The sequence below is a fragment of the Taudactylus pleione genome, unplaced genomic scaffold (assembly GCF_031769625.1).
Source record: "Taudactylus pleione unplaced genomic scaffold, aTauple2 ptg000262l, whole genome shotgun sequence".
Lineage (NCBI taxonomy): Eukaryota > Metazoa > Chordata > Amphibia > Anura > Myobatrachidae > Taudactylus > Taudactylus pleione.
The window spans coordinates 3,468,471-3,481,758 of record NW_028284664.1 but is presented as its reverse complement, the minus strand read 5'-3'; the positions used below and the strand labels follow the sequence as shown (position 1 = coordinate 3,481,758).

At 42.5% G+C, this 13,288-nt stretch overlaps 1 protein-coding gene across 3 annotated transcripts in view; it reads left to right on the top strand.

The window, feature by feature from the left end:
• Positions 1-13,288, top strand: part of ST3GAL6 (ST3 beta-galactoside alpha-2,3-sialyltransferase 6) — a 147,530-nt gene that overhangs the window by 83,941 nt on the left and 50,301 nt on the right. For 2 of the 3 annotated variants that reach the window (XM_088481059.1, XM_088481060.1), the window contains 3 exons: positions 1,045-1,144; positions 3,202-3,276; positions 9,378-9,443. In XM_088481059.1, coding sequence (XP_088337185.1) covers positions 1,045-1,144; positions 3,202-3,276; positions 9,378-9,443 — 241 coding nt within the window. The remainder of the gene's footprint in view (positions 1-1,044; positions 1,145-3,201; positions 3,277-9,377; positions 9,444-13,288) is intronic. The other variant, XM_088481061.1, reaches the window with a different exon arrangement.

Genomic DNA, 13,288 nt, shown 5'->3' with positions numbered 1-13,288 from the left:
ATCGTTCATCATTTGACTCAGAAAGTGAACGATTTTTTCAAATGATTATCGTTAAACGATATCGTTTAACGTTAATCGTTCAAAAAATCGTTGTGTGTGTATGCAGCTTAAGGGGTAAATTTACTAAGATGGGAGTTCTATTAAGAAGTGATGTTGCCCATAGCAACCAGTTAGATTCCAGGTATTATCTTCTAGAAGGTGCTAGATAAATAAGAAGTGGAATCTGATTGGTTGCTATGGGCAACATCACTTCTTAAATAGAACTCCCATCTTAGTAAATTTACCCCTAGGTATGCTTTTAGCCAATCAGAAATCTATTTAGAGAATAAAAGACCATGTATGGTTGAAACCAATCAGACGGCTGTTTAGGGAAGGAAAGGCCATGTATTCTTACAGCTAATCATAAGGTTGTATAGTGATTTGAAATAATCATGTAAGCGGTCAGGGAATCGGAGGCCTGCATAGGGGAAGACCATGTATGCTGAACTTCACAAACTACTTTGGAGGAAAGATGGTTGTGTGGGGTAGATTGCCTAAATATTCCTATTAAACTTTTACCATTCAACCCTTAAATTGACCATGGGCAAAAACCTTCATAGTTATGAACGAGCACTACAATTTTAGGTCTGTATTTAGTATTGTGACTGGTGTTAAGTCTATGGCTAGAAATATACTTAGGGCTGGAAGTGTGAACTTGGTGTTCATTCTAGCACCATGCACGTAATCAGTGAGCAGGGCATATTTTAATTTGAAGGGCAAAATTTTATATGTGACGTATCGCTGCAGCTACAGTAGCTGTAGTGATACATCACGTCTAAAATGTTGCCCTTCAAAATTAAAATATGCCCTCCTCACTGATTACATGCAGGATGCAAGAATGAACACTAGGACTATTTTTACCTGTTAACATGCCATAGATTGCACCATAGTAAAGCGCAGGTATATCCGAATGAATACTAGGCATCAAACGCATGCAATTTGTTTTGTAATTAAAAGAATTGTACATTTCATTTGCGTTTTTATTGTTTTTTTTTTCTTTTTTAGGTTTTTTAGTCATGAGAAAGTTCCTGTTTGTTGGAATAGTTTTTGCAGCTTTGCTTCATTTCATGCTCCATATATTTGTTCAAAAGAAAACCATTTCTACGTAAGTGCATTGTAAATAATAAAAAAAAAAATATATATATATTAATTATTTTTTACTATACATGTAACATCAATAATGTTTAATTATGTTTGAATTTGCTCGGCTCAAAGGTCGTCCGACACTCTGATCTGTTTTCACTCCTGTCTTCCTGCAGCTTCTGAGAAAACTACCTATTGTTAGATCAGTAGTTAGTTAATACTTTTTCTATGTTGACTGATCTGGTTGATTGGGCTAATGGATGTATACAACTTAATTGGATAATTTGGGTGGACACCTGGTGGGTCAGACAGAATGACTGTATTACAGGGAGCTCTGATGATTACGCAGATACGCCATATAATTTATTGCCCTATTTGATTTTACATGCAGGCCATTCAACTCTTCATCCTGAGCAATTCACTTGCATGTTTATCCCAGCAGATGGTATGGTAGGGAAATTTTGTTAAAAACACAAAAGGGGACAGTTCAAAAAGACTCTACTTACTCACGGCTGCACTTGTGTTACCACCAGACTCACAGATTTTTGTTTGCAGTCCCATGGGGCTGCGTACAAAACTCCAGTAGTCCGGGGTGAGATCTAATTGAATTGACCCCATAGAGTCTGCCATTATTGCCAAGCATGAGTATTCCTATGCTTGTATTTATGCATTAAGCTGGTCACACCGAGTGGGGTCAGATCAATTAGCCACGTACAGGACAATGTCGTTTCAGTAGCGTGGAAACTCCATCAAGGGCACATCATCTTGCCCTTTGGGGCAGCTAAAAAGGGTCTGTGAGTCCGGGGATACCATAAGCGCAATGCATGCCCACCCTTACTTGTGGGGCGAGCTGACTCGCGGCTAATTGAACTGACCCAAAAGTGTCATATGAGCCTTTAATCATAAGTAGTAATATCCGTATATAATGTCTGCACTGTCCTATAGCTTTCAAAGACATTATAAAACCTATTATTTTTCTCGTAGATTAGAATAACTACCTTGTTTTGGGTTATTTTCTGTAATGCTGATTTTATTTTATTTTTTAAATACGCCATTAAAATAAATGGGGAAAAGCAAATAGAAACAGTTCCTATTATTTACAGTAATACACCTATTATAACCGATGCAGTAAAAACTGGTTCGGTTTACTTTCTATGTCCCGTTAGCTTGTGTCCAGTTTGTGTTTGCAGTTTGAAAACAGTTTGGTTGTATGAAATCACATGTGTACAAGGCCGGGTGTCCTAGAGACCTCCCAGTCTTTGTTCCATTAACAGTTCAGCAGTTTGCACATTAAAGTGTCTTTTGAAATTTGCAGTGTTTTCTGTCATTTGAGTCCTCAACCTACACTGCTTTACACAAGAGCAGGTTTCAATAAATTATCTGCAAGCCAAAGATAATGAAAGTTTATGGGAAGGCAGCCAACCTTATCAGCAGGTGTCAGCAAGTTTTAACTCTCCCTTGACGGATGCATCTAAAAAAAAAAAAAATAAATAAAATAGGGAAATTATGTTCGCAGCAAAATTGCTAGTCAAATACTTATTTAGCAACAACTTTTTAGCATTAACAGTTTGCAGTTGTTACTTGGATATACGAAAACTAATAAAATACATTTTCAGCAAAGGAGGCCATACAGTACATTTATTTAGCACCAGTCTGGATCTTTACATAGTAGTATTTTGCATATATAGTCCTAACTTTGTGCCCTACATAGTTTGTTACAGCTACCACTTGTTGGCAATTTCAGTCAACTTTCATCTAAGCCTGTGACAAGACATACTATTAAAATTCGACTCTGTGGATACCAGTATTGTGGAAAATGAAAGCCGAGGGCGCATTGACTCACATGTAACCACGTGTAAAAATCACATGATCAGACAGAACATGAAACAGACAGCCACTGTTGGGACCCCTTGCTCCTGTGTCTGCGGGAAGTAAAGCAGAACAATGGTCGTTTATGAAGCCTAGCCGTAACTGATATATTTTTTTTTTCCCAAAACGAATTTATAAAAGTATATTTTTTTTTTCAGTTTTTTTTCCCCATTTGTTTTGACTTATTGATCTGGAATCTCGTATGTACAGGTCCATTGTGCCCCTACAAGAGCCTTGCACAACGCTCAAACCGTCGACTACAGACTTTCTGAACAATGCACTAAGGTATATTAAAGAGACCCTTTCATCAAAATGCTCCTATAATCAAGAAAAACCTCCGCTTTAACTCTCAGCAACGCATAACCAAAAACTAACGCATTAATCACGCATGCACATTAGTTTCATCATCCAGAGCTATATAAAAAGCATATTCATTGTGTGTTGTCTTCTGTTTAATCAGTCATTCTATAATCTGTGACCTAATCTCCAAATGTCTCCTAAATGTCTTTCTAAATGATACTCATGTGACTCTGCTGTGTTTATTCACTTGTTTAATAAAAAGTCAATGGACTGCGCCAGTCTGCATAATATTAATGAACATAATGATGATCTCTCTCTCTCTCTCTCTCTCTCTCTCTCTCTCTCTCTCTCTCTCTCTCTCTCTCTCTCTCTCTCTCTCTCTCTCTCTCTCTCTCTCTCTCTCTATATATATATATCTATATATATATATATATATATCTATATATAATTTATTTATATTTTGTTCTATGTGTAATGCAATTGATACTGATATAACTGAGAGAAACACAATATGGACAAAATTGGGTAAAATGACGAGTAGAATGTTTTATCTAATAACATCTATTCTAGCTCTGAGTCTAGTTGTTTATTTGTCTAACGAGAAACTAAATATTTTGTGGTTTTGATGATTGTGTCTCCTTTAAATAAGAATGTATAATCTAAAAATTAAAATAAGAGTCCGTTACTAGCCGATGATTTGACATTCAGTTCAATCTCCGCAGTTTTTAGTAAGATTCAGTTTGCCACCAAATCCTTATAAGGCTTCCAACAAATTCTTGATCGCCGATTGGCTCGGCAGAACGGGGAATAGGGGTCGTAGATGTATGGCCCGCATATATGTGCTTATACGCTTGTCCTCTTTTCTTTGTTTACTACTTATGCCCAAAGCAAATGCATGATAGCCTGTTGCTGTACCATGTTACTAGTATTATGGGAGTTAGAAAACATGGATAAAACATGAGCTTTGGGTACCAGAAACAAAGGGATGCAGTCATCATTTCAACATTTACAATGTTGACACCACAATGAAACATGTCGACATCTGCAGAATGTCAATATCTGAAATGTCGACATGTCAAATGCCTCATTTTCAGAATGCTGACAGAGGTAGGCTGTGGGAGGGGAGGGTTAGGGTTCGGTTGCTGGGGGGACGGTTAAGGGTTAGCGTTACTCACTGCCAGAACCGCCACAGGATCAGACGGAACTCAGTCAGCTGACCGCCAAACCCGGGAGACCAAGCAGGACCACCAAGAACGTTTTGTTGACATTCTAATCATGTCAACATGATGAATGGTCGACATTCTCGCGTTGAGATGATGAATGTTGACAAAATATATTTAATGCGGAAGAACTGCTGCTTGTCCAATGTCTGCATTGCATAGTGTTACCGGGTACTTGCTGTATAAAACAATACTCAGAAATTAGTCTTTTTGAAGTGTACTAAATGCCTATATTAAGGAGGGATAAGCACTGGTTTAATAAAAAAACAACAAAGGAGGGGTGTGAGAAGAAATCCTTAGTTGGGCTTAACAGCGTACTGAATTGAATAGATCCGGGAACTCATTCCCGGCGCTATTCAATTCGCTTTGAATTGAATCGAGCCCATAGTGTATGAAACAAAACATTGTGCCATTTACCAATTATGTAGAAGCACAACCTTTAGCTCTGAAAAGCAAGTTCCATGCTCAATCTAGTTGGAGGTACTGCAGTGCAGACTGCTATACAAAAAAAAAAGGTTTAACAGTATTTCTTTGGTAATACCTTATGACCACTTAGGCAGCTTGTTTTCTACTTCAGGGTCCATAGAAGGTCCACAGGAAACCTTGGGGTATAGGTGATGACGGAGACATCCCCGCACCGTGCAGTTATTATTTTTTTCTCCCAGGACCTCCTCAGTTTCGTTTGGTGCCCGACGGAGTCGGGTCACTGTATTGCAGTGGTGCTGTTACAAGCAGCCCTGAAAATGTCAAGTTTTTCTAAGTGCGGTCAGCGTGAACAGTCCAGTAGAAGTTTGCACGGCCACTGGTGCTGAGACGCCGGTACTGATCCATGCCTCTCAGCGGGCCTCAGGGTTCTTGGCTAGTAGGGCCCCCGGAGGATTACTAGACTGCGGCTGGACGCTAAGGGGTGCAGGTAAGCAACACTTGCAGAGACGCAGTCTTTTTCCTTCAGGGTTGGGGGACACCCTCGGGATGACGGCAAGTGTGGCCAGGCACTGAGTCACCTGAGACTTGGGACTGGAGTTTTTCGGAACACTCCAGCGTCCCAGGGGCTAAACGCTGGCCAGCCTTCCCTGTCTAACAGCCGGCTCCTCCCCGCTGCTGGACATGCCTTTCCACTGTGGTCTGGCTTGATTTGTGACAGCTTCCTATTTCTGGCTCCGCCTCCCCATGAGTTCTTCGATGGTCATTCTCGTGGCTGTGTGTTGCTGAACTCCACAGGCAGTGCGGAGTAAGGGTCCCCCTACATACCTCTCCTCTGTTGTCCTACTAGATGTTAAGTCTCTGTAGTTGATTTAAGGAAGTGTCATTAAGTGCAGGTATTATTATTTTCTGCCATTTATTTGTGACAGTATGCTAGCTCTTGACCACGGATGCCAGTCTTCGGGGCTGGGGCGCAGTGACGGATCCACACTCCTTTCAGAGAAGGTGGACCGCAGAGAAAACTGCGCTTCCAATCAATATATTGGAACTGCTTGCAGTCTTCAGGGCTCTGCAGCAAACCAGGCTGTTGCTTCACGGAAAACCTGTGCAAGTACAGTCAGACAATGCCACGACAGTGGCTTATCTAAACTATCAAGGAGGAACTCGAAGTCAGACGGCAATGACAGAGGTGTGACGCATTCTGACATGGGCGGAAGGCCATCTACCAGCCATATCTGCTGTGTTCATTCCAGGGGTGCTGAATTGGGAAGCGGACTTCCTCAGCCGTCACGACGTGCATCCAGGGGATTGAGCTCTTCACCAAGAAGTGTTTCAACTCTTAGTGGATAGGTAGGGCCTTCCAGACGTGGACCTCATGGCCTCTCGACTAAATCACAAGCTGCTTCAGTACGGGTACAGGACAAGAGACACCAGTGCTCTCTTGGTGGACGCTCTGTCAGTCAAGTGGACTTTCCAGCTTGTGTACCGGTTTCCTCCAATCTCCCTCCTTCCTTGAGTAATTTGGAAGTTCAAACAAGAGGGAGGCATGGTCCTGCTGGTGGCTCCAGCATGGCCCCGAAATCCATGGTACTCAGATCTTCGGAGTCTCTCCAGCGACACTCCGTGGCTATTGCCTCAATATCCGGACCTGTTGTCTCAGGGTCCTTGCCTCTACCCAGATCTGGGTAGTCTGTCTTTGACGGCGTGGCTCTTGAGACGTTCCTCTTAAGGTCCAAAGGGTTTTCCAGCTCTGTGGTTAACACCATGCTCAGAGCATAGAAACCTGCCTCTGCCAGGATATACCACAGGGTGTGGCATACCTACTTTGAATGGTGTCGTCCCAGAGATTACGACTCTCAAGTGTTTAGGATACCCAGAGTGTTGGCGTTCCTGCAAGCGGGTTTAGACCTTGCCCGCCTTGCTACACTGAAGGTCCATATCTCGGCCCTTTCAGTGGTGTTCCAGCGAAGGATTGCTCCTCTTCCTGACATCCGCACATTTCTGCAGGGGGTCCTTCGTGTCCAGCCTCCCTTTGTCCCTCCTGTAGCGCCTTGGGATTTGGCTGTTGTCCTTAAGGCTCTCCAGAGCCCTCCATTTGAACCACTGGGCTCAGTGGATCTCAAATGGCTTACTGCCAAGACTGTTTTCTTCTGGCCATTGCTTCTGCCAGAAGAGTTCTGATTTAGGGGCTCTCTCTTGTCGTTCCCCATTTCTAGTTTTTCATAGGGACAGGGCAGTGCTTCGAACTCGCTCTGGGTTCCTTCCTAAGATGGTCTCTAGTTTCTACATTAATGAAGAAATTATTGTGCCGGCCTTTAATTCCTCAGACCTCTCGGCAGGGGAGGTCTCATTGGATGTGGTACGTGCCCTCAGGATTTATGTGGATCGTACCAGTTCTCCTTCAAAATCTGACTCCTTGTTTGTTCTTTATGGATTCCACAAGAGAGGATGGCCAGCCAATAAACAAACTTTGGCTAGATGGCTTCGCATGGCTATCTCTGAGGCTTACATTCATGAGGGTCTTCCAGTCCCGCCCTTTGTTACTGCTCATTCTACTCGGTCTGTAGGCCCTTCATGGGCAACTAGTCATAGTGCCTCGGCTGTACAGCTTTGTAAGGCGGCCACGTGGTCTCCTATCCAGACCTTTTTGAGGTATTATGCCTTTGATACCTTCGCCGCCCGAAGGAAGCATTCTGAGTGGCAGATTTTCCTTTCTGCACAGGAGCGTCCCCGTCCTTGAGGGTACTGCTTTGGGAATCCCCAAGGTTTCCTGTGGACCTTCTATGGACCCTGAAGTAGAAACGTAGAGATATGGTAAGAACTTACCCTTGTTATCTCTTTTTCACACCTGTACTTCAGATGGGCTTCGCTCTGGTCACCAGTTTTCCGTCTCCTTTGGTGTGAGAATGTGATTCTAGTGTGTTCCAGACTTTTTTCTCTTTTATCCTCCTCCGGCCTTTGGCTCGCTATGTAACTGAGGAGCCTCCGGCCCGGGGGCGGGGTATAGAGGGAGTCCACGTTGCATCCTGGAAGAAAAAATGTAACTACATGGGGCCCGGATGTCTTCGTCATCACCTATACCCAAAGGTTTCCTGTGGACTCAATGGACCTCGTAGAAAAAGAGATAACAAGGGTAAGTTCTTACCATATTTCTACTTATAGCGTGACTTTTTCCCATACCCATCTTTGCTTACTTTATACTGCAGTGCACAGTTTGGGGCAGTGGTGACAACCACTAATTTGGCTTGGGAAATCACATAAGGCTATAGGAAGGAATATGAGGGTTTATCAGTTGATATTTAACCATTACTTTGGGATATATGGGGACATGTGACACTATATGGTGCTCTATGGGTGGTATGATGGGATGGAGCTGCTGATGTATATAGTATGTTTTATGTTTTAGCCATATTGCTTGCATTAAATATTTCCATTTACACTCTATATGCATTTTCCTGCAACAATCACATTTACTTTTACCCAGCAATAAAATCATATATGTTAATATATTGTCTTGTTATAACTGTTTATTATGTTACCACTTTGTCTTGCTAAGCTGTTCGCTTGTGAATTTGGCTTCGTTCACTACAATGTAAAAAAACTTGTTTCCAAGAATGCTAGTTTGATTTTGTGGCTACTTCCATATTTGACCCTATCCATTTTATTACAACTGCTGACACCACTGGAGTAAACTCTATTACTGTGTATATCAAATCTTATAGAGAGGACAATAGAGGTGTTGATCAAAGCAACCAATTACATTCTAGCTGTCATTTATCTACTGTATCTATAGAATGATAGCTAGAAGCCGACTGGCTGCTCTGGGTAAGACCCTCCACTTTTCCTCATTAGAAGGTTTGCTAAATCTCCCCCTTAAGATGGGTTACACACTTGTTGATATATCGCTCGTTCTCTCGGCAAGCAATCTATCATGGGTTCATAGGTGGGGGAATACACCTGATGTGTCTGTGAATGACGACGTTCACAGACATATCAGGTCGGCCCTACAGCACAGCCAACCTGATATGTGTCTGCATGTGTGTATGGGCGACCCCGCTCACCTGTACACTTGCTGATTTAAATGCCTGCCCAGTTGTGATGTCAGCCCAGACACATCGAGCGACCGATTACTGAGTGTGTATAGCTTACCAATCGGTCGCCCTTGACAGCGGGTTGGTCTGCAGACCGGTCCGTCGTCAATGTGTGTGCCCAGCTTTAGTGCCTCATGTACTTGGTGATATCTCTATTCCCTCCAAGTGTTAGATGAGATAGCGGAGTTGGCGACTGGGTAGATAAAGAATGATAGAAGCTGTTATGTTAATTTGTACCAGAGTGGCCAGTACTAACAGATATTAGAAGAGTACCTGGATGACCTGATCAGATTTACAAATATAGAGCTTGAATTTATATTTACTGATTTGACTACATTTTTTTTTCTTCCAGGTTTCCTACAGACCCAGTTAAAGACTACAAGTCTTGTTATAATGAAAAGTTCCGGTTAATATTGAAGTAAGTGATCATAATAACATAGGCAGAAATGTGAAGTGACTCTACTTGTTGTGAATTAATAATATACGGAGGCCATATCCATATTTAAGGTGTTCCTCCCATCCCACTTAATCAGGAAAGTAATATTTCATCCTATAAAACACCCCACCTGGACCCTACTGCTGATTCTGCTCTCTGCGTGTTAGAACTTATGTGGTTAGTGGCCACCTGCTTGTTAATGGAAATATCTAATCAGCCAATGATGTGGCAGTGTCTCAATGCATAAAGTGAGATCAGGAGCCTTAGCTGCTGTTCCGATCAAACACCAGAATGAGGAGGAAATGTGATTTAAGACTCTATTGTTGCTGCCAGGCAGAGTGGTATGAGTATCTTAAGAACTGCTGATCTCCTGTGTTTTTTTTTTTTTTACTCACAGCAGTCTTTATAGTTTGCAGAGAATGTTGCACACATCAAATACATGCAGTGAACAGCAGTTCTTTAGGCAATAATGCCTTGTTAAAGAGGTTAGAGCATGGCTAGACTGTTTCAAGCTGACAAGACTGGTGCAGTAGTAAAAATAACCATGCGTTACAACAGTGGTATGCAGAAGCATTTTTTAATGCACAGCATGTGGAATTGTAAATGAGCTATAGCAGCAGAAGACCACACCTGGTTTCACTTTTCCTGGCTAAGAGCAGGAGATTAGGGATACAGGGCCTAATTCAGACCCGCATAGTGCTCGCGAGCAGGTCGATGTTTGGCCACTGTGCATGCCGGAGCCGGCTTCGACGTGCGCCATGCGCGAGACCCGGCTAGAGACGACCACTCTGTCGCTCTGGGTCTCGCACTAAAAGGGGGCGGCTTTCGATTTTAATCGACAGCTCGCACCATTTTGGAGGTGGGCGGGGGGGGGGGGCTGGCCAAACGGAGGCGTACCCAACGGACCCTACCACAAGGGTCTCGTCGCAAGCCGCGATAGCCGCTGGCCCAGGGGGCCGCACAAAAAAAAAAAAAAACGCCCTGATTCAGAGCGTTCGGCTCTGAATCAGGCCCACAGTGGGCACATGCTTTCCAACACTGAGCAGGTCTGACAAATCTTGAGTTCTGGTGCGACATATTGGGGCAATTCAAATGTTTTATTGCACCCTATCTCCCATCTAAAGTAACGGGAGATCGGGATGCGATATTCAATTGCTTTCGTTTTTGGTTGCCCATACATATCGCACCCAAATAGACAGGGTTTTGCCGCGTAATATGGCTAAACCCATCTAACGTCCTGCTTTGGGTGCCCCAACTCATGACTTATCGCACATTTTCTGCTCGGCTGCCTGGGTGATGCAAGCAGAAATGTGTGCTCCAGCCGCTGTATGCGCCCATACAGAGCAGCAATTGTAATGCTCTGTCTGGTGTCCGGCACTATAAGCTGCAAGCGAAAAAACAATTGCATTCCCCCCATAGATTGTAGGGTCATAATATGGTGTAAGCAACATGGATTCATACTGCCTTGTGCCAACTGCTCAGGCTGGTGCTGGTGTGCGGAATGTTTTCTTGGCACACTTTAGACTCCTTTATACTAATTGAGAATTTGATAAATGCTGACAGAAAATGCACTATATAATGACTATAACAATAAGTGTAATAGGCTTCCAGAAATTTAGAGGGGTGTTCTTAAAGAATAAGAAACCCGCCAATGTCATTGGGAGCTAAGGAGAAAGGAAAGTTTCTCAACAAGGATAGTGTAACATGACCATTAAAGGATTGTAACAATAAGAACGTACGGAAGCATTGTTGCTGACCTTGTGCATCCCTTTATGGCTACAGTTTACGTTTCTCTAATGGCTACTTCTAGCAGGGTAATGCACCATGGGGGAGATTTATCAAAGCTTGGAGAGAGAACGTACCAATTGGCTCCTAACTATCGTTTTACTGGCTGTGTTTGAAAAATGACAGGAGCTGATTGGTTGGTACTTTCTCTCTCCAAATTTTGATAAATCCCCCCCTGCCCCCCATAGTTACATTGCAAGCTAGTTCCACGAACATGACCATGATATCAGTGTACTCTAGTGACCTCCACTGTCACCAGATCTCAGTACAGTAGAGGACCTTTGTTATGTGGTAGAGCTGGAGATGTGCAGCTGACAAATTTGCAGCTACTGAGTGATGCTATCGTGTCACCATTGGCCAGAATCATTAATAATGTTTCCAGCAACTTGTTGAATCCATGTCACAAAGAATTCAGCTGTTCTGGGGCAAACTGGCGTGCCTTTCTAGTACTGGGTAGATCACCCTTGTGTGTATATTTTCCTTATTCACAGTGAATAATGTTTATCGCCTTTTGCAATACACTGCAGAATCCTAGCCTTTGTGTACGAGCCATAACCACATCATCCCATATTTCTGTTTATGTAATCCAGCAACAGCTTGCAGATCGCTATCCGTTACCAAAAGAATAATGTTGGCCTTCTATAATGTTTCCGCCTCTGTGAGTGGTAATGTAGCCTAGTAGTCATTTCCTGACATTCTATGTTTTAGTTTATTTATGTATTTGTATTATTTTTTAAGGAAATGGAAATTCAAAACAGGATCAGCATTTTTAAACACTACTGGTGAGATAAGAGCGTTGAATGATTAACATATGTGTTTATCACAAGCTAGTATAATGACTGTGTTAAAATAAGTATTTATATTCGTGAGATGCAGCCATTATTCATTAGTCATTGGTTCATAGGGCATTAATGGGAAGTATGCTCATGAGTTGGGCAAAGCCCACAAAATGGCTTCCTACCACATGATACAGGCGATGCTTGCATTGCCGCCAGCTAAACAGCTGGTATAATCCCGCAAAAGCAAATCTTACATTAAGAATGCTTCTGAATTGTTAGAAAGTAATATGGTCATATAATCTGAGAGCACAGACTTTAGATTTCAGTCACACTTCCATTAGGGGGTTTCAACCCTATTTTTGCCAAAAGTAGATAAAGCATGTGAAAGATCATAATTATCAATGACCACGAATCAGCTGGCCAAAGCCTTGTGTCATCCTCTACCACGCGTTTCGCATTACTCCCTTATAAGGTGTTATGTTGCTGTGTTGTACAGCATGAAGTAGACCTACTGGGCTGGGGTGATTTTTACCAGAGAGGAATTTGGTGAGTAAAGATCAAGCAGTCCTGTCAGCAGATGGGGTTATTAGAAGCCAGAGTCTGAGTGATGATGAAATTCACAATGCGTTTTCTAGACGTTTTACGAGAGTAAGCCAGCACATTCCAGAGCAAAGTAAACAAAAGAATGGGGATCAGTTGCCAAAACTTACTGGCTCCTTAAAATCAATTGAATTAAAATGGCTGATGTTCCACCTGTTGGTGACAGTGTAAGTAGTCTACTTACCAGCTCTCTGGCAGACAGTCCCTTTTAATTTTACACTGGTGGCCCAAAAGCAGCAGCCACCCTGATTACAGTAGCTTCCATGAGTTGAGTCACTGGAGATGAGTTTTTCCTCACCCTCACTTATGTTAGTGCTCACAGCATCATAGTTACACTGTAGAGAGGAAGCTCGTGCCTACAGCTTTGCAGTGTACGTTTTAGTCCCATTCTATTTAAAGGTGAGAAGATTTCCTGTGTGTAATTAAAAAGCATTATCACTCATCTATTGCAAAGTGCTAGAACTACGCTGCAGGCTGTTTTATATGACAGAGCTGTTGGTAACATACTCAGGTATATATGTAAACATTTCAGATATTGTATAAGATCAAGATACTACGTATTCACAACCGGTAAAAAGTTTTAGCAGTTCCCCCTTTTTTTTTTTTTTTTACAAATTTTATTGAAGTTTAGTTTAATGTGTGAATGTGCTCTGAAATGGAAGC